Source organism: Hirundo rustica, chromosome 8, assembly GCF_015227805.2.
Source record: "Hirundo rustica isolate bHirRus1 chromosome 8, bHirRus1.pri.v3, whole genome shotgun sequence".
NCBI lineage: Eukaryota > Metazoa > Chordata > Aves > Passeriformes > Hirundinidae > Hirundo > Hirundo rustica.
The window spans coordinates 33,694,413-33,715,587 of NC_053457.1; the positions used below are offsets into that span (position 1 = coordinate 33,694,413).

The 21,175-nt window shown below is 42.1% G+C and overlaps 1 protein-coding gene across 5 annotated transcripts in view; it reads left to right on the forward strand.

Moving 5' to 3' along the window:
• DOCK1 (dedicator of cytokinesis 1) overlaps positions 1 to 21,175 on the forward strand; it is a 260,361-nt gene that overhangs the window by 214,564 nt on the left and 24,622 nt on the right. For all 5 annotated transcript variants that reach the window (XM_040071170.2, XM_040071172.2, XM_040071171.2 and 2 more), the window contains exons 39-47: positions 4,632 to 4,721; positions 7,200 to 7,304; positions 9,077 to 9,218; positions 9,436 to 9,514; positions 9,828 to 9,912; positions 10,707 to 10,793; positions 14,135 to 14,311; positions 14,950 to 15,033; positions 19,116 to 19,253. In XM_040071170.2, coding sequence (XP_039927104.1) covers positions 4,632 to 4,721; positions 7,200 to 7,304; positions 9,077 to 9,218; positions 9,436 to 9,514; positions 9,828 to 9,912; positions 10,707 to 10,793; positions 14,135 to 14,311; positions 14,950 to 15,033; positions 19,116 to 19,253 — 987 coding nt within the window. The remainder of the gene's footprint in view (positions 1 to 4,631; positions 4,722 to 7,199; positions 7,305 to 9,076; positions 9,219 to 9,435; positions 9,515 to 9,827; positions 9,913 to 10,706; positions 10,794 to 14,134; positions 14,312 to 14,949; positions 15,034 to 19,115; positions 19,254 to 21,175) is intronic.

Consider the following 21,175-nt stretch of genomic DNA (forward strand, 5'->3'; position numbering starts at 1 on the left):
ACTGTTTAACAAGGTGATGGCTGATGATCTTAGCAGTCTTTTCCAGCCGAAGTGATTCTGGGGATTCCTGGGCCTCTGGAGTTCAGGGCTCTTCTCCACTCAAGAAATTGAGTTCCATGATCCAGCTTCTCCTTGTTCCTCTGAAGGAACAGCTGGACAGTTGGGATTTCCAAACAGAGACGCTGGAGCACAGTGAGGGTTTTAGGAGGCAGTAGAAACAAAAAGTGGGTGCTTTTCTTTAAGACAGAGGTCTTGGCTGGAGAAGGACAAAGTTAGAGACTGGCAAAAAGGGAAAGAATATTTTCCCCTTTTATCCCTTTTTTCTCCCTTTTTTATTATGTATTTGCAGTACAATGGAAAAAAGGTACCTGAAAGTGTTTGATTAAAAATAATGTGACACAATGTCAGCAGGAGAATTTAGTAAACTGACTTTTACAGAAACTTAAAAGGAATTCCAGTCATTTGAGCCAGAAACAAGTGTTGTTTTAATAGCTGGAGCTGCTCTGCTGAGAGGGCTGGGATTGTTCAGCCTGGAGAGGAGAAGCTCCAGGGAGAGCTCAGAGCCCCTGCCAGGGCCAAAAGGGGCTCCAGGAGAGCTGGAGAGGGACTGGGGACAAGGGATGGAGGGACAGGACACAGGGAGTGGCTCTGAGCTGAAAGTGGGGAGATGGGCAGGAATTGTTCCCTGAGGGTGCTGAGGCCCTGGCACAGGGTGCCCAGAGCAGCTGTGGCTGCCCCTGGATCCCTGGCAGTGCCCAAGGCCAGGTTGGACACTGGGGCTGGAGCAGCCTGGGACAGTGGGAGGTGTCCCTGCCATGGCAGGGGTGGAAGGAGATGATCTTTAACCCAAATCATTCTGGGATTCCATGGTCTGGTTTTCTCCTGTTCATCTCCTTGCTAGGAAGAGCGCAAGGATTATGCGATTACCGTCTGTGTGTTGTACATGAACTAAATCTGGATCACATTTAATTTGAAGATTCATTTTTCAGGCTCTGGAACATTTACAGAATCCATTATTAATATTAATATTCAGTAACATCTAAAGGCTTTGTTCAGGCTAGAGGAGGTGCAGTGGAAACAGCCTCTGCTCCGGTGTGTTTCTGGTGTTGTCAGACAAGGGGGGGAAGGTGAAAACAAAAAAATCAAAGGAGATTTAATTCTGCTAAAGTTATTTTTTAATCAGTGGCAGTGCTGTGGTACCTATAGGCAGTGATGTGCAGGCAGAGTGTGTCTGCTTTCAGAATCTGCTTTCAGAATGGTTTGGGTCGGAAAGGACATTTAAAGGTCACCTGGTCCCACCCTGTCACAAGCGAGGGCATCTGTCAACTCTGCCAGGTTCCTTCAGCCTGGCCTTGGACACTTCAGGGATCCAGCTTCGGCTCAGACCAGGATTCAGCTTCTCTGGGCACCCTTTGCCAGGGTCTCCCCGCCCTCACAGGGATATATTCTTCTCAATATGCCATCTAAATCTGCCCACCTTTTGCATTCCCAGACGTGGTTTGGGAACACATCTGTGCTTATCCAGGAGTCAGTGGGAAGAACCAAGGGAGTTTGTTGACAGTGTTGATGCAAATAAAAAATGATTTAGACTTAAATTTATTTCCAGTCTCATTTTGGAGAGAGACTGGTTAAGAGGGAGCCAGGATAAGGGAAGTGATGGTCACACCGTTGTCTTTGAAATGAAAATATGCAGAAGTTATGGATGACTGAAGCTCAGAAGAAAATGGCACTCAAAATGAGGGAAGGTTAAGTGATTTTGAAAGCTTTCACTTGTTGACTTAACAAGCACCTGAATATTAGTTCAGTTCCTATAAATTGGTGCTGTATTGCCCTTCTGAGTAAAAATTAACTCGGCTTGGTGTGTGAAAAATGTCCTCCTTTTTCTGCAACTGTGCCTTTACTCTTAAATTCATGCTAATTTTTGTTTAAAAATAAAAACATGCTCTGTATCATCATGCTAGATTAGATCCATAATATGGATAAAAACATTCAGATCCTTCCATTTGCAAAAATTGCGTTGCAGAGCGTTCAAGCTGCCTTGTAATTTCCTGCAGACGTGATCCCTCATTACCGTGATTGTAATTAGTCCTTCTGATGCTTTTTTCACCTTCAAGGCACTTTACAAACATGAGGCAACTCATGCTCATTCCAGTCCTCTTCCCTAGATAAATAACGTTCTGAACCTTGTTGGAGAAATAACTAAAATCAAGAGGAGGGGTCGAATATCACGAGGATTGCAAGGAAAGGTTAATGAAGAACCAGTTTCTGCTCCATGTGAGCATTCATAGGTTTTTAATCTTAAGTTAGGTCACCACTTTGTCCAAATATCATCCCAGCTGGTTTGTGCAGGACTCAGAAGCTCCTTTCCCCTCGCTCAGCCCCACAGTGCAGTTTTTAGCCCTTATTTTGTCTTTACTTGGAGGGCAAAAATCTCTCTTCTTTCTCCTTGTGATCTCCCATAACTGTTTTTCCCTCTGCCTTTCCTTGTCTCCTGTACCATCAGCAGCTCCCTGCCTCTCCAGGCTGCTGCTTTCCAGCCTTTCCTGCTCATTTTGCCAGGACAACCTTTCAGTCCATCCCTCCACTTGAAAATTGGCTCCTTTTTTCCAGAGAGGAGCAGGGATGGAGTGAACCAGTGGGACCCATCTTGCTTTTTGTGACATTGGCAGGTTCCACGTGAAGACTTGCTGAGGATCCATCCTTAATGCTTTATTCTTATTTTTCAAATCGGCATCTAGAACCAGGAATTTTTCTAAAAGTTTTATTTTTCTAAGTTTTCCTGATGCACTAAGAAATGCAGTTTCAACTTGCAGATCAGTAGAACAAATGGAACTCACCTCACACTGGTTTGGGGGCTTGGAGTGTGAAATTTCCTTTGTGTGGTTTGGGGACCTTTTGGGATTTTGGGGTGTAAAACATCTCTTATTTGCACAGTGCTTTAAAGAGGATTTTTATGGGATGGATGCCGGGGTCAGTTGTTGCGAGGGTTTCCCCAGGTCACATTTCCTCTTCTCTCTCCAGCATCCACCTCCCAGCACCTTTGGAAGTTGTGATGCTTCATCCCAAACTCCTTGGCCCCAAAGGTGGATGTTTTTGGGGAAAAATGGGGAATTGTGTGCTCAGACCTTCCCCTCAACCCTCCATCTGCCTGCCCTTGGCTGCTGCATCCCCTTGGGATCCCACCAGGGCATCACATGTGGCCTGATGCTGAGAGGAGAATGAGGTGGTGTGGCCAGAGGATTTAAATTTAAGATGAGGGCTGATAAAATCTGCATTTTTAACTCGTTCTGAAACTCATTTTTATAATAAAGTGAGAGGTCAGCAATGCCAACCAAATTTCAGCAGCAGAGGCAGATCATCAAGTTTGATCTCAGATAGCCTGGTGTGCTAATTTAAGTGTATTTTTGGGTTTGAGTGGTTCTTTGTCTTTGGAGTAGAAAAAACAAATGAAAAATGCACATTTAAAACCATTCTTGCTGCTCCTCATTAAGATTGTTGCCTTCTGAAGAGCTGAAGGATATTGTTAAATTTCTTTGGGTCACTTGAGACGGCTGCTGAATTTCATGGTTGAGGAACGAGAGGAAGAAGAACCAATGGAAATATAATGAGTATTTGTTCAAAGCAATATCTGCAAATTGCCTGTCCTGTCTAATACAGATTATAGATATTAGAGGGAGAAAGAGGTGATTATGAAATATAATCAATCACCAGCCTTGCTCCAAAGCCTGAGGTCCTGGGTTTCTTGGTGGACAGGCTGTGTTTACGCTGGGATGGGCTGGCAGGAATCATTCCACTTCTGAAGCTCTTTGATCATTTGACTTGATTTGCATCCAGTAAATTTGCATCCCGTGCCAGGAAAGGTCATGGAGCAGATCACCTTGAGTGCCACCGAGTCAAGAGAGCCGATGGCACCTGGGTTGTGTTAAAAATGGTGTGGCAGGAGCAGGGCAGGGATTGTCCCTCTGTACTGGCACTGCTGAGGTATCTCCAGCCCTGTGTTCAGTTTGGGGCTCCTCAATGGTAAAAAAGTCATTGAGGGGCTGGAATGTGTCCAGGGAAGGGTCTGGAGGCCCAGGAGGGGCTGAGGGAGCTGGGAAGGGGCTGAGCCTGGAGAAAAGGAGGCTCAGGGGGAACCTTGTGGCTCTGCACAGCTCCCTGACAGGAGGGGACAGCCGGGGGGGGTCGGGCTCTGCTCCCAGGAACGGGGACAGGAGGAGAGGGAACAGCCTCAGCCTGGGCCAGGGGAGGCTCAGGGTGGATATTGGGAACAATTCCTTCATGGAAAGGTTTGTTCAGGCCTGGCATCCCCATCCCTGGAGGGATTTCAAATCCATGTGGATGTGGCAGTTGGGGACATGGGGCAGTGGTGGCCTTGGCAGTGCTGGGAATGGTTGGACTCAGTGAACTTGGAAGGCTTTTCCAGCCTAAACAATTCCATGACTTCATTAATAGAGACATTTATAACCCCAGCACAGCTCTTTGGCACGTCAGATGCTCAGTGTTTTCAGGCATGTGACACAATGCATTTGGTTGCTTTATTCAGATTTATTTGATTCTAATGTTGATGTTTAACCAAGGTATGTAATTCAGCTTCTTTTTGTTGTTTTGTGATTTTTTTTTTTTTCCAACAGATGTGGGAAGAGGCCATTGCCTTGGGTAAAGAACTTGCAGAACAGTACGAAAATGAAATGTTTGATTATGAACAACTCAGTGAGCTGCTGGTAGGTTTTTTTAATGACATAGACACTGCAATAATTTATTTCGGAGTTGAATTTCTAAGCTTTTAAAATTATATAAAAAATACTATAGCAATGACAGTAAAATGCAGAAACAAGTACCCAACATGGCATTGTTGGACCAATGTCAATTAACTGGCTACCGCTGGATTGTCTGAAAAAAAAAAAATATTTTTTTTTTTAGCTGAAAGAAAAACATTTCAGTAATGTTAAGCTGGTTTATTTGGGGTATAAAGGGAAATTTTGAATTTAAATCTAAATGGGAACATGAAAAAAATTCCCCATTCTCTCTCAAGTGTCTTTCTATATTCACATTTCTTTTTTTAGGTATGAATAATCCCCAAGCATTCATGTCTCCAGTCAGTTATTTTTGCCCTGACGTTACCCATTCATTATTCCTGCACCATTTTTTTTCCCTCCTGTGCTCTTCCAAAGAGATAAATGGCAGCTGTCACTGTCCCTCCTCAGGTCCCAACCATTTCCACAGGATTTGGATTCCAGTTTGATTCTGAAATTTCCCAACTCCAAAGTTTTTGATACTTTTTGCTTTTGCACTCAGAGTACATTTTCCTTAATTTCTTTGAATTGTTCATCTGTTTTCTTTATCCCAGTGTGTGTGAGCTGGGCATTCCTTTGGTGTTGAACTCAGCTCCACACAGCCCCAGCTCAGTGCTCCTGGTGGGGTGGACACAGAACGTTCTTCATTTCAGTATAAAAGGAATTGGGTAGGATTGTTCCTCAGCTGGAAACGGTTTTCGGAGGCGATTATTCACCAGGGGGTGGCTACTCTCTGAGTCCCTCCGTTTTAATTTTCCATCTCCTTTTTACTTGCACATGGGAGCGTGAACGGGTTTATCACAGGGGCAACCACTCTTGAATTATCCTACTGCATCCTTTTGGGAGGAGAAGTTGGAATTTGCACTTTATTCATTGCAGCCAATGATCACAGAGTGATTGAATGGTTTGGGTTGGGAGGACCTTAAAGCTCATCCAGTTCCACTCATTTTGCCATGGGCAAGGACACCTTCCACTATCTGTCCAACCTGGCCTTGGATATTTCTGTGGAGTTTCTCCCTCCTCTAAGAAGGGAGACCCAGAAGTTTCAATCCTCACATCAGACAATTGAGTTTATCTGCTCTTTATTCATCAGGCAGGAGATGTCACAGAATTAGTCCTGGCATGCATTTCCCTCAAAGACGGAGATCAAAATTCACTCTCCCATGTGAGTCAGGTCTCACATACCCCATCAGCTTTACTTATAGCTGCTGCTGAACAGCTCTTTTTTTCCCTCCCACAATAAAATTTAGAAGTTTTTTTGTTCTTTCTATTCTCCCTCTTGTCTCTTTTCTTCAAGCAATATTAAATATTAGCCTCTAAGACAATTCACAAATGACAAAATAGTTCTGCTCCAGATGAGCTGAGAAGTACTCAGCAGTTCTGGGTCTTTGTAGTCTTGGTGCCATTTACTGTTATTGTGTGGGAGCAGCCCTAAACCTCTCCCCAGATCAAAAGTCATTCTCTTTGCAGAAATAATAGACTAAAAATAAGTTAATGAACACATCTTCTGAAGTTGCTCATTTGCTATTATTTCATCATTAGAGATAAAGAACTCGGCGTCGAAAGCAGATGGCGTCTGACATGCGTGTGTTTATTCCAAAATTTACATTTTCCTGCAATTCTCAACTGTCTGCTTTCCATATGCAAATTCATGGTTGTAAATATGGAAGAAAAGTAGTAGAAAAACGCAATGCGATGTAAGAGCCCAAAACTGACAAGTCAGCACCATTGGGATGAGCTTGTGCAAGGCTTCGTCCTTCCAGTGCTTTGGCGTCAGAAGTGTCACAACTGGAATTTCAGATTGTCTTGCAAATTCCTGACCTTCACTGCCAGTGAAATGTTGGATGTGAATCAGTGAGGTTCACCAAGATGAAGTCCATCAAAATTGAGATACTGGGTTTGGAACAATAAGGTTCACAATGATGAAGTTCATCAAAATTGGATATGGAGCAGTGGCATTCATCAAGATGAGATCCATCAAAGTTGAGATCTTGGTTATGGAACAGTGAGGTTCACGATGATGAATTTCATCAAAATTGAGATATTGGATATGGAACAGTAAGGTTCACAGTGATGAAGTTCATCAAAATTGATATTGGATATGGAACAGTGGCATTCACCAACATAAGGTCCATCAAAATTGAGATATTGGATATGGAGCAGTGAGGTTCACCGTGATGAGGTTCATCAAAATTGAGATATTCCTTAGGGAACAATCAGATTCTCCATGATGAGTACGAGAGTCATGGCTACAGAGTCTGGTGTTTCCAAACAATGCCATGAATCTGACAGATGAAAAAAAGAGGGGAATGAAACAGCTTTAAATTAGAGATGCACACAGGATTTTAAGTATAAGGAATCACCTAAAAGCTCAGGTCATTCAAATCTCTCCTGTTTATTTTGCAGAGAAAACAAGCCCAGTTCTATGAAAACATTGTGAAGGTGATACGACCAAAACCAGATTATTTTGCTGTTGGATACTACGGCCAGGGATTCCCAACATTCATAAGGGTAAGTGTCACCTGTTTTCCTCAGAGGCTTCTTGCTCTGGAACTTTCCCTTGCCTTGGAGAAACCTGCCTGACACTGACAGGTGTTTTTTCCGTGTATAAAACAAACACTGATTTTTCCTTTCTGGTTTCTAAGATGGAATAGTTGAATTTTAGCAGAAAAACTTTCTCCAAACATATTCAGTGCTTTCTATTTCTTCAGGGTATCACTAGAAAGGAAGATAAATGACCCAGTCCATCACTAGGGGTCATAACCATCTGAAATGGTGACATTTTTGCCTGACAGGTTAATATAGATTTATATATATGAGCATGGTAGAGAAGCCTTTTGTATGTGGCCGTGTTCTCAGGTGAGTGTCCTTTCCAGCGCTGTCACTAAAATGAAGTTGGCTTTCAAAAGTGTGTGTGGCACCTTTAATAGCAATTTTTATCATCGATCTGTCTGTGTCGTGTGCCAATTTAAGACACGTGTCACTGGGTTGATGCCAGGATCATAGCTTTAGTGGCATTTTAAGGTTTTCTTCACTATTATTAGGATTTTTATGGGTTGAATTAGTGGCTAAAGAAAAGTGGGGTTATAACATGTCTGAATTGCATCTGTATTATGATTCTCTGGCACTTGGCAGTTGGTGACACTGAAATAACCCATTATTATTTACTTAACTTCCCTGGGTATCCTGTGCCCACCCTCACGGGAATGAATTCCTTCCCAATTTGCCCACTGAAAACCAGGCCATTGAGTGCCCTGCTGATGGAGAAAATCCTCACTTTGGCCTCTATTCCAACACTCCCTGTGAATTACAAATGTGTATACATAAATTACAGTTATACTGAGGTTTCTTAGCCATCTATTATATACCTTTCTTTCCTCTACTGAGCTTTTCAAAAGGCACCATTGCAGAATTAAACCCAACTGGGCAAATGTGAGCAACTCCAGGTTCCTACCCCCAGTCAAAACACCCTTTTTTTAATAAGTGCTGTATAATTTTTTCACCAAGTTTTCATTTTGAGATGAGTAATGAGGTTAAGCATATTCAGATGCAAATTTTATCCAAACTTGCTTTAATATGTTTGATCAGTTAAAAATATGCAAGTTGTCTTTTTCATTTTCCTTTGGAATTTAATGAACTCAGCATATAAATGGACTGTATAAAATATCTCTTCATTTTCCTTGCTGGCAAAGAAGAAACCAATGCTTACAAATACAATAAATGTAATTTTAGAGTCACAAAAAGTTTATAATGGGAAAAAACTAATACAATAATGTGAGTCTTTTTGTAAGAGTCAGTACTTTTGGATATTCCTCCTCAAATCTGCATTGTTTTATGTTTCTGTTTTTCTCTGCTACTCTTGTTTGCTCACCTAAGTGGCTTTGACTAAATGTTTATGTGTAAAAAGCCTAATTCAGTTAATTTATTACCATCCATTCCATCATTAGCTGTGGGAGGTGGAGGAGGCACCTTGGATTTAGTAATAATTTCTTTTAATGTGTTTTCAATGGCCACCAATGTTGCACATCCTTGAAATCATGTTTTGAGGCGATTTTTGTGTAGCTTATAAAAATACTTAAAGGTAAACGTGGGCCTAATGATCCCAGGATGGAATTTGAGATGAGAAAACAAATATTGATAAAGTATTGATTACGACACAGTGTGAGGAGTGTGAAATTCTTCTCTTACCAAGAAGTACTAACAGCGTTGGTGTCAGCGCTCCTGAGGCCCCGGTTCCGTACTGGGAGCCCTGGTTTCAGCTCTGGGGGTGCCTCTGTTTGCAGAACAAAGTGTTCATTTACCGGGGCAAGGAGTACGAGCGCCGCGAGGACTTCGAGGCGCGGCTGCTGACGCAGTTCCCCAACGCCGAGAAGATGAAGACAACGTCACCCCCCGGCGATGACATCAAAACCTCCTCTGGCCAGTGTATCCTTGAGCTGTACAACCAGTACAGCCAGTACAACCAGTGTGCCCAGCAGCTCAGGTCAAGCATTTATGGCCAGCCCACTGCACTTCTGCCCTGACAGCTGTCACGCACCTGTTTTGTTGTTTTTGTCCTTTTTTTTTTGGTGGATGTTCCTGTTGAGCTGTTTGTTCTGTGTGTCTGAAATTCCCTTTGCACTTCTTAACCCCCGAAATTCAGATATTCAGTGCTTCACTGTAAAGCCCAAACTGGATTTACCCTCCAAATTTCACAGGCCGGTGTCAGAGCAAATCGTGAGGTGAGTTTGGGTTGGGTTTTGTCGTGTTCTCAGTCCCCTCTTATAACACGTTATTGTTGGATAGTGAATCTGTTCGCAGCCGTGGGGATGGGCATTGTGAGGGCGTTTAATGGTTTTTAATATTGGCACATTGCAACCCCTTGGAAAACAATGATCCCATGTTTGTTCATAAACTTCCTCTAATATTAGAATTTAGAGCAGTTCCTAAACAGACAGCATTTGATTTTTGTTGTGCATTTGAGGCTTGGAACTGCATGATCTTTGAGATCACTTCCAGCCCAATCCATTCCGTGATTCTTTTCCCTCTTTTCAGTTTCTACAGGGTGAATGAAGTCCAGCGCTTTGAGTATTCGCGCCCTGTTCGAAAAGGAGAGAAAAACCCAGACAACGAATTTGCAGTAAGAAATTATGAATAAAATAAACCACTTTGGGTTTGCTTGTTTATCCCCCTCTATTTTGAGCATATGAGCCGTTCATTATCTTTTGCTTGTCGAGAAATGAATTCTAGGTTTAAAAGGATTATTCTTCATAGAAAGTTAATTAAGCCAATTTATCATGTTCTTGTTTATACCAATAGGAAAAAAAAATGGCCAAAGCTGTATTTATTTTGTAAAAAGAGCTCTTCTGAGAAAGGATTTAAAATTGTTACACCTGAAACTTGTCTTGCCGTGAAGATTCCAGTCAGGCATCTGAAAATCTTTTGTCACTAATACCATTTTTTTTTTTTTTTCTCCCTAAACCGTTTGTTTCATCTAATGGTTAATAAAACGAGTGTTATGAGGAGGCCCTGGCAGAGGGTGCCCAGAGAAGCTGTGGCTGCCCCTGGATCCCAAAGTTCCCAGGGCCAGGTTGGATAGGACTTGGAGCACCCTGGGATACTGGAAGGTGTCCCTGCTCCTGGAACTGGATGGGTTTTAAGGTCTTTTCCCACTCAAATGGCTGTAGGATTCCATGAACATGCAGTAAAACCAGGGGATCTTTCCGTGGCATTCTCCTTCAGGAAGGGAGCAGTTGTTCCTGTGAACTCACATGCCAGATTTAAATCAGTGCTGCTCTGTCTTCCATTCGGAATTCCCCGCTGGCTCTGTAACATCTGCCATACCTTGGTCCTTGTCCTGGTGATGGTGCTTCAGGGCTTTGCTCGGGGTCCCAGCTGTCCACTGAGGATGTGACACTTGTGTTCCCTTCGCAGAACATGTGGATCGAGAGAACCATCTACGTGACAGCCTATAAATTGCCGGGGATCCTCAGGTGGTTTGAAGTCAAATCAGTTTTCATGGTAAGATCAGTTTGGCTTTATTGAGACTGTGTAAAAGAACAGGGGTTTTATACAGCCGGGGAGCATTTGTGTGCCTCAGTGACTGTGTTTCCTTCTGTGAACAAGGAATCCGTGGGATTGTACCTGGCACATCCTGAGGGAACCTGCTGAGGGTGCTGGTTGACTGAGGGTGACTCAGGCAGTGCTTTTCTATTCCTGAGGGCTTCAGCCCTTTTTGAAAGCATTTGTGGCTCTCAGCAGGGGCCTAGAATGAAGAGAGACCTGAGGTGATGGCAGGGAAACCCTGCTCCATCCCAGAGAACCTAGCCCGAACTTAATAAAAGAGGATCTGGATATTTGGATTGTCATTAATTCAAAATACCCCAATAATCAAAGGCATTGTGTGTCTGTATTTCTTACCACTCGTGATTAAAGGTTGTTTTTGTTTCTTCTCTGTATTTAGCTAAATATACCCTCAGCAACCTCACAGAGTAACTCCAAATTACTCATTTCTCTGTTCAACCATTTAGACTGTTTAGATAAGACATATCCATTAAACGCCTTTAAGATTAAATTATTCTTATGCAGCTGTAATTTTTAAGTAGCAATAAAAACATTGTTACTGCGTTTTTGAAATCTCTCTTGTGAGGCTTATTTTTAAAGGAAAAGAACAATTTGCATATGATTAATTAAAACCTTTTTCATTGCTCCATTGAGGTTATGTTGGACAGTTGTATTTGGATGAACAGAAGTAATGCAGAAAATTACTATGGTATCTATAGTAACAGAATATGAATGTGATGTGTGACAGTAATAGGCAGCTGAATAAAACACACTGAATTTTTAATGAATTTCGTAGTTTCAATGTAACCCTGATGGAGAAGATGGTATTTATCTTCGTGATGGCAAGAAGTGCTGTTTGTAAAGGCTGGCAGATCTGATGGCAGTCCTGGTGAGCAGAGAGCAGAGCCTGGCAGGCGCTTGGTGCACATCCCTCGCGCTCTGCCTGGCATCAAAACGGGCACAAATCCTGGGAGAGTGCTTCCTGTCAGCCTCTGGGGAGCGAGGATTGTGTGACTTGCAGAGCTGAGAAATGATAGCAGAATGGAACTTAATAACGTGTGGGAAGACTGCTACAGATAACTCGTGACCTCCTCTGGCACAGTTCCTGCACAATGGGTATTGACTTTCCTCGAGATCCCTGTCAGCTAAAATGCTGCGAGGAGGATCACAGGGTTTACGTCCCTGTAATGCTAAATTGTGATTATGGATACAGATATTATTGATCCCTTGCTAAGCACCAGGATACTCCAGCAGCTCTGCGTGTTTCATACTTTATTGATGGAACTGGAATATCGTTGAAGGGAGAGGTGAGATTGCATCAAATCAGTGCTGAGAGAACGGAGTAATTTCATAAATGCAGTGTATTATGTTACATAACCCTTAGGAACATGCAGAATTGCTTTAAATCTATTGGTTTTTCAAATTCCTTCTGAGTATTTTACCTAAACCTTTGCAATCTGTTCATTATCTGCAAGGAATTTGGGGCCAGCATTTGTTATCCTGTATCTGATTTGCTTTAGCTGCCCAGAAGAAGTTGTAGGGCAAAAATTTGCTGAGACCAGCCAGGGAATTGGAAATCAGATTCTGAATCACGCTTGAGTTTCAAAAGCACAAATGCTAATCTCTGTTTTGTTTTTATCTTGAAATTTTGTGCTGGTCTCAGGAGAAGGTAATTCCTGTTTTCCCTGGATAGAGTGAGGGGTGCCCAGAGTCAGGATGGCATTGAGAGCCAGGCTGAGAATTTACACTTATCCTAAATAGCTTTCACCAGGTTCTAAAGCCCAGTCTGTAGTAGTGAGATGGCAACTGCAATTCTCCATCTGCTCTTAAAAAATTAGAGGGAGTGCTACAAGAGTAGTAAAAGAAAGGAGGATGAGAAAGAAAGCCATGATTGCTGCTACAGAAAAGTCAAAAAGCTGTCGGCTCAATGAGTGCTAATTTCTGGAGATGCTCAAGAGCTTTAAAAGCAATGGTTCATCAACACATTATTGCACAGTTATAAGGCCATTAATACAAATGACAGAATCCTAAATTTAGCCTGTGATGTTCCCGGCAGCTCTTGCCCAATCAGATGCTGAATGTGGCTTCACTCCCCGGTCCAGATTCTCCCCGTGGCACGCTGGGCTCTGTCCGAGCCTGGCCTGCTCCCTGTTCCCAGCAGCAACACCAGGCTGCTTCCCTGCCTTCCAGAATAATTCAGCAGGCAGGCTGCTCAAAATGCTAATTAAAACATCCTTGATGTAATCAGCTGGCAGGTGTAAGAGTAACGACTAAAGAGATTTGATTATAAGTGGTTCTCAGAAACAGGGTAAGCAACTGATAGCCAGGTAGAAGAGCTGCTTTGTTTATGTAGCATTTATGTAAATGAGGCTGTAATCAAATACACACTTGCATTTTCCTCACAGGCCTCAATTAACCTTCCTTTCCTCTCCCTACCACATCATTTTTTTAATACAAGCAGGCTGTGTTTTCCAGTGAGGACTCTACACTCTGGGTCACTGCAGGTTACTGATTTTCAGCCCAATCACTAATACTGAAAATATTTTAATACTCTTTTTTTCGACATGAACTTTTTGAAAGACATGGTAGCTGGCAATAAAAAGTAGCTGGAGGTCAGTCAATTAAAATAAAGCAAGTTTTAGACAGCCTAAGAGCTAATTTCACCCCATGAAGACATCTGAGGACTCTTTTCATTGAAGTCCAGGTAGAAGGAAGATTTCTCCCTTCAGTTCTGAATGCTCAGATGAAGAAAATGTGACATCTTGGGGGAAAAAAAAGCACAGCAGATAGTTTAGATGTCATCTCATCAACATATTCAACTCGATGTCCTTGGAAACACACCAAAATAATCACTGCAAAAATATCTTCTTGATTTTTGAGCAGCTTAGGATTACATTTTCCATCAGAAAATCCACGTTAAAGTTATCATTTCTTTCTTACTGTTACGTTAAGCTGGATCTTCTTTGTGCTGCTAAAACTCACCAACCCTTAATCTTTGATGTTCTCCGTAATCCTCCAAAAAATTGCTGCCAGGGCCTTTCTGGGTGTTGTGCTGGCATGTAATCCTTCCTGCAGCAGCAAAATGCAGTTAACTTCCTCCACTGATAACCCATCATCATGTCATAACAGAGATACCAAATACCTCAATGACTGAAATCACCCTTCCTGGTAATTACTGGTCAAAAACCTCGCAATGACCACGGGTCTGGAAGGCCTGGAACGTTCCTGCCCACGTTTTTGCCCAGCAGGTTGAAAACTCCGACCCTGCTTTGAAATCTCCCCTTTTGTTCTGGTTTTAGGTGGAGATCAGCCCGCTGGAAAACGCCATCGAAACCATGCAGCTGACCAACGACAAGATCAATAACATGGTGCAGCAGCACCTGAATGACCCCAACCTGCCCATCAACCCCCTGTCCATGCTGCTCAACGGCATCGTGGACCCCGCCGTCATGGGCGGCTTCGCCAACTACGAGAAGGTGACGCCGGAATTCCCGGAATCCCCTCAGCAGCCCCCGTCCTGCTGGGCCTCGGCTGGTCCCAGCACTGGAAGGACGTGGAGGGAGGGAGAGGAGGGATGGAGCAGCTCTGCTGGGAGGAAAGGTTGGGAGGGTTGGGGTTGTTCAGAGAGGAGAAGATCTGGGGTGGTCTTAAGGGTGTAAAGGGGCTCCAGGAGAGCTGGAGGGGAACTGGGGACAAGGGGTGAAGGGACAGGACACAGGGAATGGCTTCCACTGCCAGAGGGCAGGGCTGGATGAGAGATTGGGCAGGAATTGTTCCCTGGGAGGGTGGGGAGGAGCTGGGCTGGAATTCCCAGAGCAGCTGTGGCTGCCCCTGGATCCCTGGCAGTGCCCAAGGCCAGGTTGGACACTGGGGCTGGAGCAGCCTGGGACAGCGGGAGCTGTCCCTGCCATGGCAGGGGTGGCACTGGGTGGGATTTAAGGTCCTTTCCAACCCAGATCACTGTGATTCTGGGATTCCACAATCTTCAATTTGTAGCTGTTACTTTGCAGAATTTTTAAGTTGATCAATTTATCTTGGTTGTAGCTCATTCCTCTGGCAGAGTAGATGTTTCAATTTTCTGGAATGATGGCTCATTTCTCTCTCTCTCAATTAGGCTTTTTTTACTGAAAAATACATGCACGAGCATCCAGAGGATCATGACAAGATTGAGAAGCTGAAGGATCTGATTGCTTGGCAGGTAAAAACTTGAAGTCAGGTTTGGCAGCAGCAGCTGCTGTGGAAAGGCAGCTTGGTGTCACTTTGGAGAAAATTCAGACATTGTTCTCACCTGGGATACGTTTCTTTGCCATTTAAATCTGTCTTGGAGCTTGAGTTAAAGTTCATCTTTTCAAATCTGGCATAATTTCTCATTTTGATAAACTTGCAGATAACAAACATGATCAAGATATTTTATTTCTTCTCTCTCTCTCTCTCTCTCTTTTTTTTTTTTTTTTTTTTTTTTTTTTAAACATAGGAAGTGACAATCTCCCCTCTGTTTCAGATGAGAAAATATTTTTCAGGGCAAACAAGAGACAATTCCAGTTTTGTTCCATGGTGACATACTGGACATTTTTATATGGTCTCAGGATAGTTTTATGATAACTAAAAAAACCTCAGGTTGATTGGAAATATTTTTGGTTTTTTCCCCCCCACAGAAGAAGAAAGTGAATCACTGTCTTTTCATATTCAATTCTATCTTTAAAATAAAGGGAATAATTTACATTTCTGTAGATTTCAGTCTTAGAGGTAGTAGAACCAAAGCTACAGAATTCAAAAATAAAATATCCTCTGAAGGCCATAAAACTATCAGTGAATAAAAAACTCTTTTAGTTTGAAAAAAAAAAAAAAAAAAAAAGGCTTTTTTAAAAATTTATTTTCTTGTGAGCTTTTAGAAAAGATTAGATTTTATAAGCTTTAAGTTTTATAGAGGAAAATAATTTGGTCCCAGCAGACTGACTTGGTGTCAGCTCTGTGTCTTTGCCTCTGAGAGTGATACTTCAAATGAATTCCAGACACACTGTACCTCAGCAAAGGCTCACTTTGGTGGCACCTGTGCATTAAAATAATATCACAATTTGAAAATAGGTATGGCAGCTGATCACATTGTATTTTAATTATTCAGGGCTTTTAAACACATCATTTCCCATCAGTTTTGTAGTTCCAAAACAACAGGAACCAGGAAAATAGAGAAAGGGGATCAAAATTTATTTTTATATCTGAAAATCAGAGTCACTAAGAGTCTTTTCTGTGCTTTTAAATGGCTTGGGATGTTTCATACACATTTAGGGGATCCTAAAATTTTAAATTCCTCTCAAATTACTTCAGTTTCCACCTAGGGAGTCAGCTCCCAAATATTGGGAGAGGGATGTGTATGGAAGCCTTGGAAGGGGCTGAATTCGTCTGGGGCTGGCGGTGATGGAAAGCAAAAGGCGATTTCATTTTTCAATAACGTGGGGCTCGGGGTTCTGCAATCACATGGAGTTTTCTCCCTGCTGCATAAATCAATCTGGGTATATGAAATAGGTGCCTGACAATTGTATTACCAGCTGACCAGTTAAATTTAATTTTTTTTCATCCTCTTCCCTCTTTCCACATTGTGCCGTTGAATTCAGGATATTATCCTTCTATAATTCCTGCAAACTTCAAGTGTATGTTTTGTTTCTGTCTCTTATTAATTCAGGTAAATTCCATTAGCAGAGCAATGTCCATTTTTATTCTTCTTGGTGCTTTTCCAACTTAGGCAAAAAAAAAACGTTCCCGTGCAACTGCACCATTTCAAGCTGATCTTTCATTTTAACATGAAGATAATGAAATGATTGATTGGAATTAAGGCAGAGAAATGAATGATGGATGACATTAGTCGCTCTGAATTTAGCTAAAGTATTTACAGCACAGCAAAACAGAAAAATACCACAGCAAATCAAAACCTTGTGCTCCTTTTACAGAGATGAAAGAAGTGCTGCATACCAACCTCAGGTTTTATGCTCATATTTTATGAACCCCTTGCTCTGAAAGATTGTTTTCAAAGATTAGTTTAATAATTCAGATCAATGTCATGTTTTTCATTCTTTTCAGCCGAGCAGATCAAGATTAAAAAAAAAAAAAAAAAAGGAAAACAAATCAGGGAATAATTTGAAGTTGCAGTGGAACTTGATAAAATTTTAAAATCAGGCAAGAACAGAGTTATGAAATAAGAAAATGCACTTTCTCCAAGGCTAGATTAATTGGGAATATCCTGGATGTGGCAAAATTCTGCCTTTGACAACGATTCGTGGAGATGTAAAATTCTGTGTCAGTCATCACCACATTTCCCTGTGTCTGGAAAGGAGACACGGGAAGAATTTGGAAGTTGGTAGAAGGTGGAACAGAAGTGGTAACACAGTTGGAAGGTACTTCCTGCACTTGGTGAATGTTTAAAGGTGAAGTGCTCTTGGACACGGAGGTCAAATATCCTGACTGGACAAAGCCATGGGACACTCGTGAATTTCAGCTTCTGTAAAAGATAAACAAACCTGTGCTCCTTCTCATTCTCCTCCTTCTCCTCCTCCTTCTCCTTCTCCTCCTTCTCCTCCTCCTCTTCGTTCTCCTCCTTCTCATCCTCCTCCATCTCCATCTTTCCCCTTCCCCTCCCCTTTCTTCTTCCCCTTCTCCTCCCTCCCCTCACACATTTTTTTTCCTACGAATGATGTCATTTACTTCCTGTTCCTGATTTTCCAGCCTGGAGGTGGCTGATCCCTAGGGCAGGTTCCTCAGTGCATTTTCTGCCCAAAAAATGCTCTCAGAGGGGTCTATCAGCTCAGACTCCTCAGGTGCTCCAGCTTGGTAATTCCATTTTTTTTTAAAAAAATAATCCATTTCCAATGTCAACAGCTCTTTAAAATAAATGAGCCAAGTGACCACTTACTCCTCCAAAACAGGAGGGTCACAGTGTGGCCTGGTAATTATGAAAATTTAGAGCTTAATTTACACATTCTGAGCAGGGAATCTTTCTGGTTTCATGTTTAATTTTTGTCAAGTGCAAATCCATTTGATTATAAATAAAAGCCACTGCATTAAAAAAAAAAAAAAAAAAAAAAAAAAAAAAAAGTCATTATTCTTCTCTTAGTAGTCTTTCAGGAGAAGCAGCTCTGTCCATTTAAATAGTGCCAAATCTCAGGGAATCATCTTGATAAGATTTCTTGAGTTTGTTCATCTGTAATTCATCTGTGTATTTATTATTCTCCTTGCTAATAAAGCTGCTCCTTCTGATTGCTGTTCAGTCTTATTAGAAAAATCTGTTTTTAATCAGTATTATGATTTAATTATGAATTATTAAGAAGAAGCCTCTTAGCTTGATTGCTGCAGAGAATATCTGAGTTAGAATCAGAGCACTGTGTGGGCTGAAACGGACCTGGAAGAGGAAATATTTTTCCTGAGCTGGAGGTAGAAAACTCTAATGGTTTGTCTGGGTAGCTGTGGGAATGAAAATGTCTCTCTTAAAACATTTCCAAAGGTCAGCTACACCTCCACACTAGGAACTAATTATATAACCCTGTGCTGGCATGGATATTTTGTGACAGAAGCCTTGAAGATAAATGATTATTTTCAGTTACAAAAGAGAATTAATTTAATTTTTTCCCTCTTCTGTTTTCTTCCCAGAGAAAATAAAGTAATTTTTCTAAGGAGAACTATATAACATCTAAAACTGTATGTTTTATTAATAAATATTGCTCTGCAGTATACATCGGTCCAAGGATGGAGCTCATTTGCAGCTTTAGAAAGAGCATTTATTAAAGAAAACATAAACCACTTTCTTCTCATGGAACTGGGAAAGAATTTGATATTGATAACCTAGTGTGAGACTCATCGTTCATCAGTTTGGTGTTTCAAAGATCTGTGGGGGCTTGAGAATGGAACATCACAGGAGGGATAAATCCAGTATGGGATTTCTGGGCAGAATTAGGGCTGAATTAAACTTAAAGGACTTTGCTTAACAGAAAAAAAAGGAAATCCTTGAGAACAGGGGTTGAGATCCTGTCGTGCATCATATGCAAGGAATGATGATGGTCACTGTGGTCATAATAATAATTCTTGTCATTGTTACTGTTTTATTATTGTCGCTATTTATTATTATTGTTATAATTCTTATGAGTGTTATAACTATTAGGAGTGTTATAATTACAATTCCTATTGCTCTGATTACTGATGTTATTGTCCCTGCACGAGTCCTTTCCCTGCTGTGGGAGCGTCGCCCCACGCCTTTGCTGGGAAGGGCTGGAGCAGCCAAACTCTGCTTTACAGATCCCATTCCTGGCCGAGGGCATCCGGATCCATGGGGAGAAGGTGACAGAGGCCCTGAGGCCGTTCCACGAGAGGATGGAGGCGTGCTTCAGGCAGCTGAAGGACAAGGTGGAGAAGCAGTACGGGGCCCGCGCTATTGTAAGTTCCCTCCCTATTTCTCCTTTCCACAATCTCTGGAATTCCCTTAAACTAGAGCAACGCTCCGTTCCCATGTGATGATTCCATTGATTAAAAAAACCACTGTAGATGAAGAACTCCTGGTTGTTCCCAGTGATCATGAAATTATGGAATGCTGAGCACGTGAGAGGTGTTGAGGAAGCCTCGGTGCTTTCATTTCCGAGCATGGGAGCAATTTCTAAACTGCCCGAGTCTGTTCCTTGAAAGTCAAGATAATCCTTCAATCCTGAAGGATTTGGGTTACAAAAATGAATCTAAAAATGGGCACTTAGCAGGATTCTTCCAGAGCTGAATGTCACCTTTGCCAGGTGGAATTCCTTGGGGGAAGGGAGGGCCGTGCTGCTCTGTGGTAGTGTGTGGTTGTTCCTCCACTGAATGCAGGCAGGCAAGGAAACCACAGCTCCTACTTGGTGAGTTTAGAAGGAACGAAATTCGTGCTTTTTTCATTCCAGCCACTTATTTTCAGTTGCTGTTTCATCCTCAAGGGAAAGCCAAGAATTTCATGGTGTTTCCAGTGGAGGTTTGTTCAGCTTTTGAGTGTTGAGCACAAAGGTCAGAACAAACAAAGCAAACAGCTTTTTAATTTGGGATAGAATTGAGAATTCAGTCAAAAATACATGGATTGGGTGCAATTATGGGATCATATTTTGCCTGGAGAAAAGGAGGCTCAGGGGGAACCTTGTGGCTCTGCACAGCTCCCTGACAGGAGGGGACAGCTGGGGGGGGTCAGGCTCTGCTCCCAGGGAACAGAGACAGGAGGAGAGGGAACAGCCTCAGCCTGGGCCAGGGGAGGCTCAGGGTGGACAGCAGCAGGAATTTCCCCATGGAAAAGGTTGTCAAGGATTGGAAGGGGCTGCCCAGGGCGGTTTGGAGTCCCCATCGCTGGAGGTGTCCAAGGAATGAGTGGATGTGGCATTTATGCTCTGGGCTGGGGACAGGGTGAGGACTGGGCTCAGTCTCAGAAGGCTTTTCCACCCTAAATAATTCTGGGATTCTGTCTATAGCAATGACATCTTTTAGTAATGGGGACACTTAGATCTTACAGGGAACATTCCAGCCTTTATGGTGTCCTTTGAGTGATGTTCTGTTTGTGGTCCTTCAGATCCCATCTTAGGAATTTATATATTCAGGGAAAAGTTCAAACAGTAATTTATTCCTAGAGAGAACAGAAGTAATTAACATTAATGATACCTGCATGTCAGTCACTTCAGTAATATCCATTAACATCATCAAGGAGATGACTGGAAAGTGGCGTTATCTCTCTAATTTCACTCTACCCACCAGTAAAAATTTTCAGGATTGATGCAGTTTTATCGCTTCTGTCTTCCTTGTACAAGGCCAATTTACCAGTAGTTGACAGGGTGGAAAATATACCTGTAATTAAACAGCATGAGATTCTTATTTGTTGACTGCAAGAGTTCAATTATTTTTTGCATATATCAGTTATTAATGACTAACAAAGCTTGGAGAAATATTCAGAACTCTGAAATTGTCTGAAACAAAACCAAAACTTTCATATTTTTTTTCTTCTCAACCTGATGTCACTCTGTAAATTGGCTCTCCTGATATTTTCGACGTAAAGTTTCTCTTTGTGGGTTCTTCCTTTGGGTTTTTTGGGTTTTTATGAGGCCCATTTCATTGGAATATATTGGCAGGGCAGTCACAACGACAGCAGGGATGGATTTAAAAATTATATCTAAAAATATTTGTTTTTAAAGATAAGATGTAAAAAAGCATGGAAATACCATTGGAACAAAGGAATTCTTGGAATATGCTTAAAATCACGCATCTGCCTGCGAGGACCTAAATATTTCTTTCTAGTCCTTTGGGTGGATTTCCTTTGGAATCTATTTGTCGGTAACATGAGGTATTGATTGTTAATT